We start from the raw sequence: 15,000 nt of genomic DNA, 5'->3' as shown, positions 1-15,000 counted from the left end.
GTCCCATACATAAAGAGGGGCACAAAAGTATTTGTACTTAATATTAGAAATCTATAAATATTGATTCTGGTTGGCTGGGAGACTGATTTTCTCTTCTGGAGACCAGCTGAACACAAGGAGTTTCCAATCATATGATTGGGAATCTAGGTTTGTATTCCTCTCTTTCTCCATCTTCTACATCACAAATAGTTACTGTGAAAACCCTATTCAGTTCTAGGTTAAAGTGGAGAAGAAGAGGAAGAAGAAGAAGAAGAAGGAGAAGAAGGGTTCGGCCAGTAGAGGAAAATCTGTCCTCTCTAGTCGATCCACTTGCATTTATCTTACATAAACTTAGTTACAAGAAAGCCAAATGACCTTTCACTCATAAGTGATGGGACACACAACTTAAACTTGAATAAAACAGACCTTTCACTCTCAAATAGATAAAGTCAAATGACCAAAATACCTCTATTCTGTAAACTCTAACACTCTCCCTCAAGCTGGAGAGTACATGTCATATAGTCCCAGCTTGTTACAAATATAATCTACTCTGCCCCGAGACAATCCCTTTGTAAAGAGACCTGCCCATTGATTTCTCGAGCTCACATGAGATGTGGTTATCACTCCACTGATCACTTTCTCTCTTACAAAGTGACAATCGACCCCAATATGCTTGGTTCTCTCATGGAAGACTGGATTGGAAGAGATGTGAACAGCTGCTTGATTATCACAGTATAGTCTCATGGGTTTGTCAACTGAGAACCCCATCTCTTGTAGCAAGTTCTTTAGCCATACTAATTCACATGTGGTATGAGCCATAGCCTTGTACTCAGCTTTTGCACTACTCCTTGCCACCACTGTTTGTTTCTTACTCTTCCAAGTTACAAGATTGCCACCAAAGAAGGTACAATACCTTGTAGTTGATCTCCTGTCTGATACAGAACCAGCCCAATTAGCATTTGTATACCCTACTATCTCAAGAGTACCTCCAATATTGTATAGCAAATCACGAACTGGAACACCCTTTAGGTACCTAACAATCCTCAGAACTGCTTCCCAATGAGGAACCCGAGGATGTTGCATAAACTGCTCACCATACTCACAGCAAATGATATATTGGCCGGTAGACCCACTTCAGGTACCTAACAAATGATATATCTGTAGTTCTGAGAATTGTATGGTATTTGAAAGGGGCTCCAGGTTGTATATTATTATACAAATCAGGAGGAAGTCTTGAAATAGAGGGTTATGCAGATGCAGATTGGGTAGGCTCAGTGTCCGATAGAAGGTCTATTATAGGGTATTGTACTTTTCTTGTGTGTGCCATGGCACACACAGCATGTGAGTTTAGTGTGGTTAAAGAACCTCCTCTAGGAGATTGGGTATACACTCAACAATCCTATGAAGTTGTACTGTGACAACAAAGCTGTAGTTCACATTGCATCTAATCCAGTCTTCCACGAGAGAACAAAACACATAGAAATTGATTGTCATTTGTAAGAGAAAAAGTGCTTAGTGGAGTGATAAATACAATACATGTGAACATAGGGAACCAGTGGGCTGATTTGTTTACAAAAGGGTTGAGTCGGGGAAAAGTGGATTATATATGTAACAAGCTAGGATTATATGATATATACTCACTAGATTGAAGGGGTGTGTTAGAGTCGATAGTCCAGGGGTATTTGAGTCATTTCATAGTGCTTTACTTAAAGATGTTTTGTCTATTGTGTCTGAGGTTGAGTAGAGTGTCCCATACATAAAGAGGGGCACAAAGGCCTTTGTACTTAATATTATATATATAGATTCCGATTGGCGCTAGGAGACTAATTTTCTCTTTTGGAAACCAGCCAAACCATCTCTTCATCTTTTATTCTCTTTTTCTCTTCTTCTTCTTCCTCCCTTCTTCTCCCTTTCTTTTTTATTTCAGGAATCAAAGCTGATCGAACCACTAACAGGAGTCAATAGCTAGGTTACAGTTGTGGCATGCTAGGCTAGGCCATTTGTCTTTTCTTTGATACAAGGATTATTTCCTAAATTGTTTAAGTTTGTTTTGAGTTAGAGTTTGATTTGTGAAGTGTGTTAGTTGTTAAAACAATGTAGAACTCTTTATCCAACTCCTGTAGAGGAGGGGACCAACTCTCCTGAACTATAGGAGAAGGGGAAGAGAAGTCCTTGAATAGTTGCAAAACTTTCAACCAATGTATAATTTTGACGGTAATACCCTCAACAAGTGCTTCCTTGGATTTTTCTTGCCCTTGGAAGATCCTATTATTTCTCTTTTCTCAAACTGACCAAATGATAGCTACTCTTGTTATTTTCCACATCATTCTACCCCTTTTCTTTTGTTTATGGAAAAATCTAGGGTTAAAAGGCTTAGCACACATGAGGGGGGAATTCACTTGCAACCAAAGAGAGAAGAGAACCAGTCCCACAGGTAAGAAACAAAAGGATAGGATATAAATAGACGAGTAACTGTCTCACCAATCCAAAAGAAAAGGCTACAGATATTAGGGGATACGCACCAGTCTGGCCTTTTTCTTTGAAGCAGGTCCAAGGTATTGATCTTTTGTACAACATAATCTTTTAATAATAAATACTTAGATAGGGGGCAGCAATACGATCTTTTGCCCCCTTAATATCAAACACATGGAATGCCTCTCTCTCTCTCTCTCTGTATATATATGTATATATGTATATATATATATATATAACGTTCAGCCAAACGTGCAGATCCTAAGCTGCAAGTCACCGCAACCACCGAGGGGGCTAATGCTGGTCAGACAAGACCCTGACATTTGGAAGAAAGGTCAAGCTAAATCTTGTTAGGGGCCCCTCCTTTGGAATCAGTTGAGAATGATCAAATGACGAGGAAAGAATCGAAAAAGCATATTGATGCAACATCAATTTAGACGACTGAGTCGACACGGAATCGACTCGAGGGACATTGAAGCTAGGGGTCAGTTCGATCAAAGTCTCTTTCCCTATGTCAATTGTCGATTTCGTTCGGTCGGGAAACTCTCTCAACTCTTTTTGAAAGGAGGGCGAAAATCGTAGGCAATCCGACTCACTGCTCCGGGGCGGGAGCCTTGCGCATCAAGCCCGTCATTAGGCACCAAGCGAAAAGTGATGGTCACGAGAAGCCATCTACGGTTAAGGGAGAAAGGGCCCCTAATAACCAAGCTTCAAAACAGATGCACGCGCTAGCGCGCTAGATCGAGCGGCGCGAGAAAATGGAAGTGCGCGCGTTAGCACTCCGGCTTTTGGTTTGAGAAGTGAAATATATATATATATATAGTATAGGATTCTGTCAGAAAAAAATCAATCTATTATTAATGGAAAGGATATAAAATAGAGCGTAACGATGGAAAATGAAACCAGGTTCTTTGAGACAAATAAAATGTAACATTTCATTTTAATAATATGTATAGATAGGATTTAAGCACAAGATTTCCCTTCTGCCTACTCTAATACAAAAAATACCACTTCTAATAGGTCATATGATCAAGGATCATCTTTGCAATATTGTGGCGGATTATGAGGACCTATTGGCAAGGAGATTTAACAAGAGCTACGGGTGCAAGTTGAGTGGGTTGGGCTGGGTTTATGGTCAACCAAGGCCCGACCCTAAAATTTGGGCTTAAGGCTCACGCCCAAGGTCAAGCCCGATGTTCCCAACCCAAGCCCAACCCATACTGTAATTTGATGCACTCGGGTTGGGCTCGGGCTCGGGTTGGTCAATGAACTCACTCTAAAATTATACATATATATGTATTTATGCAAATATGTATACATATATTTATGTATATATGTAAATATGTATGTATATAACTAAATATGTATACAAATGTGTATGTATGAAAATGTATAGTTGGGCTGGGCTTAAGCCGGATTCGGGCTACCTAATGGCTAGGCCCGGGCACATCCCGAAAAATAAAAAAGCCCAACTTCTTGGGCCCGAGCCCAGCCTGAGGACCGAAAATCCAAGCCCAGCCCGTAAAAAATTTCGGGCTGGGCCCACCCAAGTTGCACCCCTAACAAGAGCAGAGCTGATGACAATGCTTCAAGAGTTAAAGTCGGGAAAAGTTAAAATTACTGGTATATTATTGTGAAAGGGCACTCAAGGTTCATAATTATTTGGCTTAGAAATACAGTCTAGATACATGGCAGCATAAACACATACTGAGAGAAGCAAAAGTCTAGCTAGGGAGCAAAGAGTGAGTAGAAATCAGTTTGACTAAAAGCTTGGCAAACAGTTGGAGATGCTTTGGCCAAGAAAGGAGTGAATAAAAAACAGTTGTATTGGAGGGTTACAATACCCAGGGGGTGGACTCACATAAATGTAAGGGGGGGGGGGTGTGTGAGTGGAAAGAAAGTACTCGCCTAAACTAAGAGGGGTGCTAGGTACATTGTTTTTTAGCATTATACTCCATATCCTCATACAAATTTATAAAACTGAACAGATAGCAATACAAGAAAGGATGTACGCATGTAATATCCACAACAAGAAGCAATAGAACTGCTTGAACCAGACATACATATGGTAGGAAACTAGACATTTCGATAAAATCTTTGATGTACTTACACAACTGCATTACTATAAACAATGCCACCTTTCAGTAAACTTAACCTCTCTGGATTGTGACCAATAGTTCGATCATCAACTGCCTATAATGAATAAAACGTTTATACAAAATGTTCAGAAGAAACCATCAAAAATGACATTACTTCCAAAACAAGTATAGCATGTTATCCATGAAAAAGGGAACACAACGTTTAAATAAATCTATTTCCAAGATGCAACTCAACTATGCCTTGTCCCAACTATATAGGGTTGGTTGCATGAATCTTGTTCTGACATTCCACTCTGTTCAGTTCCATATCCATTGTTAGATAATGGGCCCTTAAATAATTCCTAACTATTTCAATCCATTTCCCTTTTGTTCTCTGTAGCTCTTTGTAATCCTTCAACAAATCTATTTACAGGATAGGAAAGATAATTTTACCAATTACAAAAGATAGGAAAGGTAAATTTTGATAGTTACAGCCTTGGAAAACCTGGGACATCAACTATTGGAGGGTTATGCAAACATGGAAACAAAGAATGAAATTGAAGAAAAGAGGTCAGATAGCAGGACTGCAGAATGCACTATTGACAACAACAAAAAAAGTGACTGTTTGGCCTGTCAAACCTTGGTCAATTTGGTTAAATTCTGGTGGAAGTAAAAGTATAATGCTTAAATAACATACATTTTCAGCTTAACCAGATATATGGAAGTGTCCCAAGTAAAGGCTTCAAAATGACTGATCTTTGGGTTATGCAGGTCATAGTCAACGTCAAAGTAAACATGTTGACCAGTTGGTTTAAACATTAACAGTCTTTGTGTTAAGTGTGGTCATGTTGGTTTAGAAATTAGAGAGTTAAGTTTCAATCTTCCAGAAAATTACCATTTATTTTAATTTTTATAATTAATATTTATAGTATTTTCCTGTTTCTTTAATTATTATAGAATTAATTGAGCTATAAAAGTTTCTTAGTTTGAATAGGAAATTTTTATTTTCTAATAAAGTTCAAATCTAAACAGTAAGATATTGCTTTGTTTCTTATTATTATTAGCCTATAAATGGAGGTTGATAGGTCTTGTAAACCCTGTTTCACCATTCCGTTTTGTTCAGTGCAATATCCATTGTTAAATTGTGGGAACTTAAATCATTCATTATTACTTCCACTCAAGTCCTTTTTGGTCTTCCCCTAGCTCTTCTAGCCCTTTCAACTTATAATAGATTACTTTTTCTAACAGGTGTTGTAGATTGTTTTCTATCCACATGAGTAAACCATCTCAATCTACTTTCTCTCATTTTATCGCTTATTAGAGCTACTCCTAGGTTTCTTGATACGACTTCATTTCTAATAATCTTTTCCTTCATACAACTCCATCTAAGAATTCACATTTCTGCCACATTCATTTTCTGGACATGCTGTTTATTAACTGCTCAACACTCTGCTTCATAGAATTTTCTTTTGAAGTGGTATTTGCCTATGATATAAGATTCTAGATGCATCCTTCCACAGACTAATTCTATGGGTGGCATCCTCCTCAATCCCTCCTTTGTTATGAACTATTGAACCAAGACAGCAGAAGAGATTATGTTGAGTAAGTTGTTGGAATCCAGTCAAAAGTACACCCTGGTTCACACTCCTATTATTATTAAATTTACATTGCATATATTTTGTTTTAGTACTACTTATTTTAAAACCTTTAGCTCCTGTTTCTAATGAAGTTGTCCATAAACCTAAATTTGCATTTAATCCTTTGCTAGTTTCATCAATTAATACTATGTCATCAGCTAGACAGCAAACATCAGCCACCATGGGACAAGCTCTTAAATATGTTTAGTCAATTCTTCTATGACTCATCATCATAATCATCTAAGCCTTGTTCTAACCATATGAGGTCAGCTACATGAATGCTACTTTGCCATTCCGTTCTATTCAGTGCCATATCCATACGGGCGCTTAAATTCATTTCTTATTACTTCTATCAAGTCCTTTTTGGTCTGCATCTAGCTCTTCTAGCCCCTTCAATTTGTAACAAATCACTTTTTCTAACAGGTGCTGTAGATGCTCTTTTATGCATATAAGAAACCATCTACTTTCTCTCGTTTTATCACCTATCGGAACTACTCTTAGGTTCCTTTGTATCACTTCATTTCTAACCCAGTCCTAGCTACTCCCAGGTTTCTTCATTTCTAACCATCTCAGTCTACTTTCTGCTGTATGGAGCGGAATGTTTGGCAATTAAAAAACAGCATGTCCAAAAAATGAGTGGCAGAAACGTGAATGCGATTGATGGCTAGAAATGAAATCATACAAAGGAACCTAGGAGTATCTCCAATAGGTGTCAAAATGAGAGAAAGTAGATTGAGATAGTTTAGTCATGTGCATAGAAGATCATCTACAGCACTTGTTAGAAAAAGTGATCTGTTACAAGTTGAAGGGGATATAAGTTCTAGGGACAGACCGAAAAGGACATGGGTGGAAGTAATGAGTAATGATTTAAACACCCATAATTCATGTAGCCAACCCCATATAGATGGGACAAGGCTTAGATGATGATGATATATATTTTTTCCTGCTAAGGCATCATTATAGAATTCTTTTCTGTTTCTACCCTAGTCAACAGCTACAGTAGAAATGTTTTTTTTTGATAATTAGCTAGAGTAGAAAATTATTGCCTCTTACTATTTGTCTTCTGTTACATGTAAAAAGTTCTTATTTTAGAGGGACCTTTTAAAATTCCTTGAGGTGAGGTTCCACAATTAGTTCTAGCCCTTTCAGTAATGGCAACTCATTCAAGCTGAACTACTTTCAGTGATACAAAGGCTGAGATTGGCTGTCATTGTGCTTCTGAGGAAGAAATTGATGCCAAGAAAAGAAATAAAAAACAGACAAAAAGATGGAAATAACTTAAACCCCACACTCCCTCTAACATTCTCACTTAATCTGTAATGTACAAATCATATAACCCCAGTTTGTTAGGAATAGCTGGTTTTGGAGAAGAGGCCTGCTGACTGAGGAGAAAAAAATCAAGTCTCCCAATTGGCTTTTAGAACAGCAGTGGGATGCTTTTGATATCTTGATTGGTTCAATTCTTTCTTATGTTTAATTGGTAGATTTTAGAAGTGGGGAGCCTTTGTACAGAGGGCAGTATATTTGTTGCAAGGGGCTGATCTTTTTATATTTCACTCCAGCTTTGTCTTCTTATCTTTTTGGGGCTCTAATGCCCATAAATTTCTTATATACTTCTTTTTCTTTTCTTTTATATTTTCATTTTACTATAAAATATACCTTTCTGCAAGTCAACAACAATTTATTGCAACAATATCTTACAACGTTTATTAGAATTACAGATTGTAGATAGTCATGCAAATAGATAGCTTACCTTGTCAATAGTTGCATACAAAGATCCATCAAGACCACACTTGCTTAGCTGATCTTTGCTGCCAAATAAGTAAAGATAATTCAATAAAACATGCAAAAAGATGCCTTCCTAGGTCTGACTAACTTGAAAGAAATAATGGACCCATTTTTATCCTTTGTATAAGTAACTTCTTACATGGCACTTGCACCAGTTTAGGGAAGATTTTATGGTCAACTGAAAAAGATCAATACATTGCAAATCTGGAAACATGCATTACCTTTTTTGGGTGTTTGCAATTACTATCAATAAAATTTAACTATTTAAGTAGATTGTAACCTGACATTAGACAATACCATCTCATGTGAAGGCCCCTTCGTTGAATCAAAACCCTATCCTATCTGTAATATTGTGATAATTTTGTCCAGGGGATTTATTTATAGTAAAGTAAAATTTTGTTGAGGAATAAAAAGTTCACAAGAATGGGAGGAGATTTCAACTACAATACATCGGTTACAAGGGACTAGAACAACCAAAAGCAACTATTCATCAGATAATACAATGTCCAAGGACATATGACCTAAGATATTATCTAGATAAATTTTCAAACTTCAGAGTTGCACATATGGAAGATTTTTTCAAGAATTCTAAATGTTTTTTTATCAGCAACAACAATCGTAACTAATGCAACAGTGGATAATGACAACCTTCCTAGTCATAACAGTAAACAGCAGAAGAGCACAAAACTGAATTAAGGGTGTCAAGAAAAAATCGACCACCTCAAAGAGTCTCTTTTATAATATAATATATCTACAGTTATAAGAATGCCCTTATAGGGCTGAAGAGAAAGTGAAATAAAGAATAAAGAGACTAGATACAACAAGGACTATAATAATACAGTATACAAAGTGTTATTAAGTCCTAAAATCTCCACACTCCCCCTCAAACGAATGCGTAGACATAAGCATTAGTTTGCCAACAAGAGATGTATGGATCCAGTCATTGCATTTATGAATATGTCAGCAATCTGCATGTCCAAGGCTACATGTGGAAGAGTGATAAAGTCAGCAAGAAATATGTCCTAAATGAAGTGCAATCCACCTCAATGTGTTTACTCCTCTCATTAAAAATGAGATTAGAAGCTATTTTTGTAATACTTGTATTACCTGTTATGAGACATAATATGTTAGTGGGCTTAAGTGTTGTTTTGGTTAGTAGTGGGCCTGGGCCTTGTACATTATGTGTTTCTTTTGTTTTTCTCAGCCCACCTAATAAGGGGCTTTTATGTATTTCTTTTCTTTTAAACCTTAATGTAAATTTCTGGGTAGAGCAGGAGAGAAAGCCGCCCCATTCTCAAAACATCTTAGGCTGTTCCATTCTTCTCTTCTTCTTCATTCTTCCTCAACAGACTACATGGTATCAGAGCACTAGAAGCTTTCTCTTGAAGAATCAGAGCCTCTTCTCTTGTTTCTTGATATTTTTCTTTGTCTTCACGTCCAACCCAGGAGAGCTGAAGTTCTAGACTGTTCATGGACTCCTAGAGCACCTGTTTGTCTTCCTCTAACCCTAAGAAATTTTGTTTATGCCCTGTTAGGGTAAGAAAAGGAGCAGTTAAGACCTGAGTTCAGGTCTAGGGTTTTACAGCAAAGGGGAACTAGCTGAAAGTCTGTTACAACAAGAAGTATAATCTTCCAGAGGTTACTGCTTCAGAAAACTATTACTGTGCAACGTTTTCCTCTTTTTGAATCTTGAGGAACTGTTTTTCCTTGGCCTATTCCTAGTTTTAGGTTTTCCAGAAGGTAAACTGTATTCTCCCTTGCTATATTTGTTTCTTTGGTATTTTTCCCTTGTGTTGTTGGGTGTGACATTTGGTACCTACTGTCAAGAATGTCTACAACCAGTGAGGTTTCGTTAGAGGAAAACAAGGAGAGATGCTTCCTATTTTTGACAGCCCTACCTTTCAAATTACCAAATAGTAAGTTGGATGAATTCAACTATGCTGAATGGGATATTTTGGCTAAGCTTGCTATTATCACTAGAGGAATGCAAGGACACATTAATAGACAGGTCACTGAGCCAAAGGCTGGTAAACCAGAGTATAAATTTTGGTGTAGGGAGAATCCACTGTGATTTCTTGGCTTCTCCAATCTATGACACCCAAGATTGCAAGAACCGTACAGAATTATAGCACAACATATAAAATATGAGACAAGCTTCAAAAAACAAATGGACAGAGAAAGAATTTTGCTCGGGTGTATAGGCTGAACCAGGACAGTGCAGCTATGAACCAAGGAGACCTCTCTGTGGCAACCTACTTTGCAACACTGGAGGGTCTTTGGGAGGAACTTGATCACCACCTGATTTTAGACTGGGAGAGCACCAAAGATAAAGAAAATCATGATAAACAGATTGAGGAAGGTCGGATATTTAAGTTTCTTGTAGGGCTAATTCTCTCCTTTGAGGGATGAGTTACCTAATCTGCAGCATGTTTTCTATTTAATAAGAAATGAAGAACTGAGAAGAAAAGTGATGAGTGAAACTCGTTTTCAGCCTACTAAACAATCAGCACTGGTAAAGGAAATAAAAATGGTGGCAAAAGAAACTTTAAGTGTAGTCATTGTGGAGGAGAAAAACGTACCAAGGACACATTCTGGATTCTGTATCCCCACCTCAAATCAGCTGCGTTAAATAAAGAACGGAAGCCATATAAAAACTGCAGTGGTGTTGGATATGTGGCTAGCTCAAATGTGGCTCATAGTGGAAAGAAGAGTGGCCCTTCATGTGCTTCTATGCATTCGGGACAGACCACTACTCCCAACTCTAGCTTTCCAGACTTTACTGCTGAGGAGGTAGACATTCTTAACCGAGTTATAGTTTGACTGAAACAATCCTCATTTGCTAAGTCAGGTATAGCTTCTGCTTTGAATGCCACTCAACCCCCTCCACCATATTCATGGGTTACATGTTCCTAGCTTTACTACAAATTTGTTATTAGTTTCTAAGATTACCAAAGATTTAGATTGATGTGCGACTTTCTTCCCTACTCATTGTGTTTTCAGGACCAGTTGACGAGACGAGTGACTGGGAGTGGTTGTGAAGCTGGGGGTCTCTACTACCTGAATGAAGATATTGGTGCTACTCTACAGGCATCTAGTGGGGATGGTTGCAATAGTCAAGAGCTGATCTCTAGAGTTTTTTGGCATACTAGACATGTCCATTTCTCTTTTTCATCATTGAAAACTTTGTTTCCTGAATTGTTTGATAAAGTATTCTTGAAGACAAAGGAATCATACATCAATAATCTTGCACTTACACCTCACAACAAAATGGGGTAGCTGAGAGAAAGAATTGCCATTTACTTGAGACTACTTGTGCATTATTGTTTCAGCATAAAATTCCAAAAAAATTTTGGTCACATGATGTTCTCGCAACCTCGTACCTCATAAATAAGATGCCATCCAAGGTACTCGGTATGAAGATCACCTTCTCTGTTCTTTGTCCTAATCAAGTTATTTCTTCTCTACCTCCGAAGGTTTTTGGTTGTGTATGTTTTATTCATGTCACTGACCAAAAAATGACTAAACTTGACCCCAAAGCCACCCGTGGAAATTTCCTTGGCTACTCTCTCACTCAAAAGGGTTATAAGTGTCAATAAGAAAAGAGAAAATAAAAGCAGAGAATAGAAGAGAAGAAGAGAGGAGAAGAAGAGAAGAGAAAAAGGGCACAGTTAGTTATGGACCTGCCGTTCCATCCATCTATTTATATGTTTGCAAATTAAAACATGTGTAACTCCACTAATACCCCTACCACTGATATGAGAAATGTTAGAATGCTCGAGTCAGGGGTATTTTGGTCATTCTGGTTTATCTGCTTGAGAGTGAAGGGTCTATTGTATCTGAGTTTAAGTTGTGTCCCATCTACTATGAGGGACAAAATGGTCTTTCTTGTAACTCTATGATTTTGAATAAATACAAGTGGGTCGGCTAGGGGAGTTGGAATTTTTTACTCTCTTCTAGTCTGGCCGAACTTTCTTCTTCTTTCTCCTTTCTTTCTTCTTCTCTACTTCGACCTAGAATCTACTAGGGTTTACTTACATGGTATCAGAGCAGTAAGGTCATATTCTCCTTTCTCTTACTTTCATTCTTTCTTGCTGCTGTTCTCTTTCTGGGTTCGCCGCCAACTCTCACAGTAATCTTCATTTTTCGGCTGACCTGAGTGGAGGTTCGATAGGGGCTGAAAAGGAGCTGTCGTTTTGTGGGCCTGGAGGTGAGAATGCCTCCGGTCGCTGTCGTGGTGGTCGTTGAAGTGGTATACTAAACCCTCTATACAATGTACGAAGAGGGCTGAATGTGGACAGGTATGAACACTGCTGTCGTGTGTTCAAGTAAGGGACTGTGAATGTTTTTTTTTGTTTTGCTTCAAAAGTTGGTTGTTGTGGAGCTTGGTGTGACTGATATGCATATCAGTCGTGTTCCTCTGCATTTTTCCTCATATGTGTGCTGAAAGAAGAGTTGTCGACTGCTGAAGTTCACGACAGCAGTGGTGTGGTGGTGATTATGTCGTGGTGATTGGTGTGTCTATAAAGAAGAGACAGAAAGATATGAAGAATGGGATATCTTATTGTGCTTCTGTACATCAGAATTTATAGCTCTCTCTAGGATACAAACTAGGCAACAAATCTCCCTAATTAAAGGATACAAACTAGGTAACAAATCTCCCTAATTAAAGGAAAGATAAAACTGATTCCTAAAAATTTGTACAGCTCACAAATCTCTCAACTACCTAAAATAGCACATAATCAAATATAATACATAATTACAGAAATCTTCCAACACTCCCCCTCAAGCTGGCATGAATATATCACTCAAGGCAAGCTTGCTAACTAAGTTCTCATACTGCGCCCTAGGAAGCCCTTTGGTGAGAATGTCTGCTACTTGGCTCGTGGTGGGTATGTAGGACATGCATATCACACCACTGTCTATCTTCTCCTTGATGAAATGTTTATCCACTTCTACATGCTTTGTTCTGTCATGTAGAACTGGATTATGAGCTATGGAAATAGCTGCCTTGTTATCACAATAGACTTTAATAGGTGTTGGTGTAGGAACCTTCAACTCTTCTAGGAGCCTTTTGATCCATAACACTTCACAAAAGCCATGTGCAACAGAGCGGAATTCTGCCTCTGCACTACTCCTTGCTACAACACTCTGTTTTTTGCTTCTCCAGGTGACCAAATTCCCTCCTACCAAAGTGCAGTAACCTGAAGTAGATCTTCTATCATTTTTATCACCTGCCCAATCTACATCTGTGTAGGCTTCGACTTGGAGATGATCCCTATTTTTGAACAAGAGTCCGTTCCCCAGAGTTCCTTTCAGTTATCTCAAAATCCTGAACACAGCTTCAAAGTGAGTAGGTCCAGGTGAATGCATAAACTGACTTACTACACTTACTGCAAATGCTATGTCAGGTCTTGTGTGTGACAAATAGATTAGTCTTCCAACTAATCTTTGCTATTGCTGCTTTTAACTTCATATTTGGGTCCATTGGAGTTTCTATGCCTTTACAACCTGTCATCCCTGTCTCCTTGAGCAAATCAAGAATGTATTTGCGTTGATTGATAAAGATTCCCTCCTTGGACCTTGCAAACTCCATTCCGAGAAAATATTTAAGTTTTCCCAGATCTTTAATGTCAAATTCAGCCTCAAGCTTATTCTTCAACTTGTTGATTTCAAATAAATCATCCCCAGTCATGATAATATCGTCTATATACACTATCAAAATAGCTATTTTACCTTCGGTGGAGTGCTTGAAAAATAAAGTATGATCAGCTTGACTCTGTGAGAAGTGCCGCCTTACTGCACCCCCAAATCGTTCAAACCAAGCTCTTGGTGATTGCTTTAGCCCATATAGGGATTTTTTTAACCTGCAAACTTTGCCTCTTCCAAGACTTTCTTCAAATCCTGGTGGTAGGTCCATATATACTTCTTCCTTTAGGTCTCCATTCAAGAATGCATTTTTGACATCGAACTGACGAATTGGCCAGTTAAAATTAACTGCAAGAGAAAGAAGTATTATGATAGAGTTAATTTTAGCAACAGGAGCAAAAGTCTCTTGGTAGTCTATACCATGAGTTTGGGTAAATCCTTTTGCTACGAGTCTTGCTTTGTATCTCTCCACACTTCCGTCAGCCTTGCACTTCACTGTAAACACCCATTTGCACCTGACTGTCTTCTTGTCATGGGGTAGATCAGTAATACTCCACGTATTACTTTTCCTAAGAGCATTCATCTCTTCCATCATAGCTAACCTCCACTACGGATCATCTAATGCTTCCTGAATAGTTCTTGGCACATACAGATTAGAAATCCTAGACACAAAAGCTTTATGAGTATGTGATAATTTCTCATATGACAAGTATTTTGCAATAGGATGTTTTGTGCAAGCTCGGGTACCTTTTCTTAATGCAATTGGAATGTCAAGATCTGAAGAGGACAGGTTAGGAAAATCATTGGATAAAGACGGAATAGGAGTAGAAGAAGGATTACTCTAAGTTGTAGGACCTTCACTCGACAAATTAGATTGGACTTCTTCTGTAGGAACAACTGGAACAGTAGTACTTTTGTGAAACCTCTTCCTGGTATAAAACTGAAGCTTAGGATGAGGATTGTGATCCATTTGAAGTACTTCTCCCCTTGTCTCTGATAATGTAGTATCTGGAAAATTTAGATTAAGAGTACTATCACTAGGTTCCATTCTTTCAACAATTGTTTTCAAAACTTGCTTATCAAAATTAATCAAAGGTATAAATTCTTCTAGAATAGGTAAAGTTTCCCAAAAATTATCTTCCTTACTTATGTTCTCCCCCTGAAGAGATTTTTTTTTGAAAGAAAGGTTGGTCCTCAACAAAGTGTACATCCATACTCTCAAAAAATTTCTTTGTAACTGGATTAAAGCATTTGTACCCTTTTTTATTAGATGCATAACCAAGAAACACACATTTTTCAGCTTTTGGATCCAGTTTTGATCGAAAAACATTTGGTATATACACATAACAAACACAACCAAACACTTTTAAAGGAAGATCCGTGGTTATTCGAGATGTGGG

General features: G+C 38.0%; 1 protein-coding gene across 3 annotated transcripts in view; it reads right to left on the bottom strand.

Moving 5' to 3' along the window:
• Positions 1-15,000, bottom strand: part of LOC104612665 (uncharacterized) — a 130,763-nt gene that overhangs the window by 27,709 nt on the left and 88,054 nt on the right. For all 3 annotated transcript variants that reach the window (XR_016079833.1, XM_088893964.1, XM_088893965.1), the window contains 2 exons: positions 7,920-7,977; positions 4,562-4,644 (listed from right to left, as the gene is read on the bottom strand). Coding sequence is in view for 2 of the 3 variants with exons in the window: in XM_088893964.1 (XP_088750090.1) it covers positions 4,562-4,644; positions 7,920-7,977 (141 nt within the window). In the remaining variant the exon portion in view is untranslated. The remainder of the gene's footprint in view (positions 1-4,561; positions 4,645-7,919; positions 7,978-15,000) is intronic.

This window comes from Nelumbo nucifera, chromosome 8 (assembly GCF_055504915.1).
Source record: "Nelumbo nucifera cultivar China Antique chromosome 8, China Antique-T2T, whole genome shotgun sequence".
NCBI lineage: Eukaryota > Viridiplantae > Streptophyta > Magnoliopsida > Proteales > Nelumbonaceae > Nelumbo > Nelumbo nucifera.
Note: the sequence above shows the minus strand (reverse complement) of the source record. Positions and strands in the feature narration are given on the sequence as shown.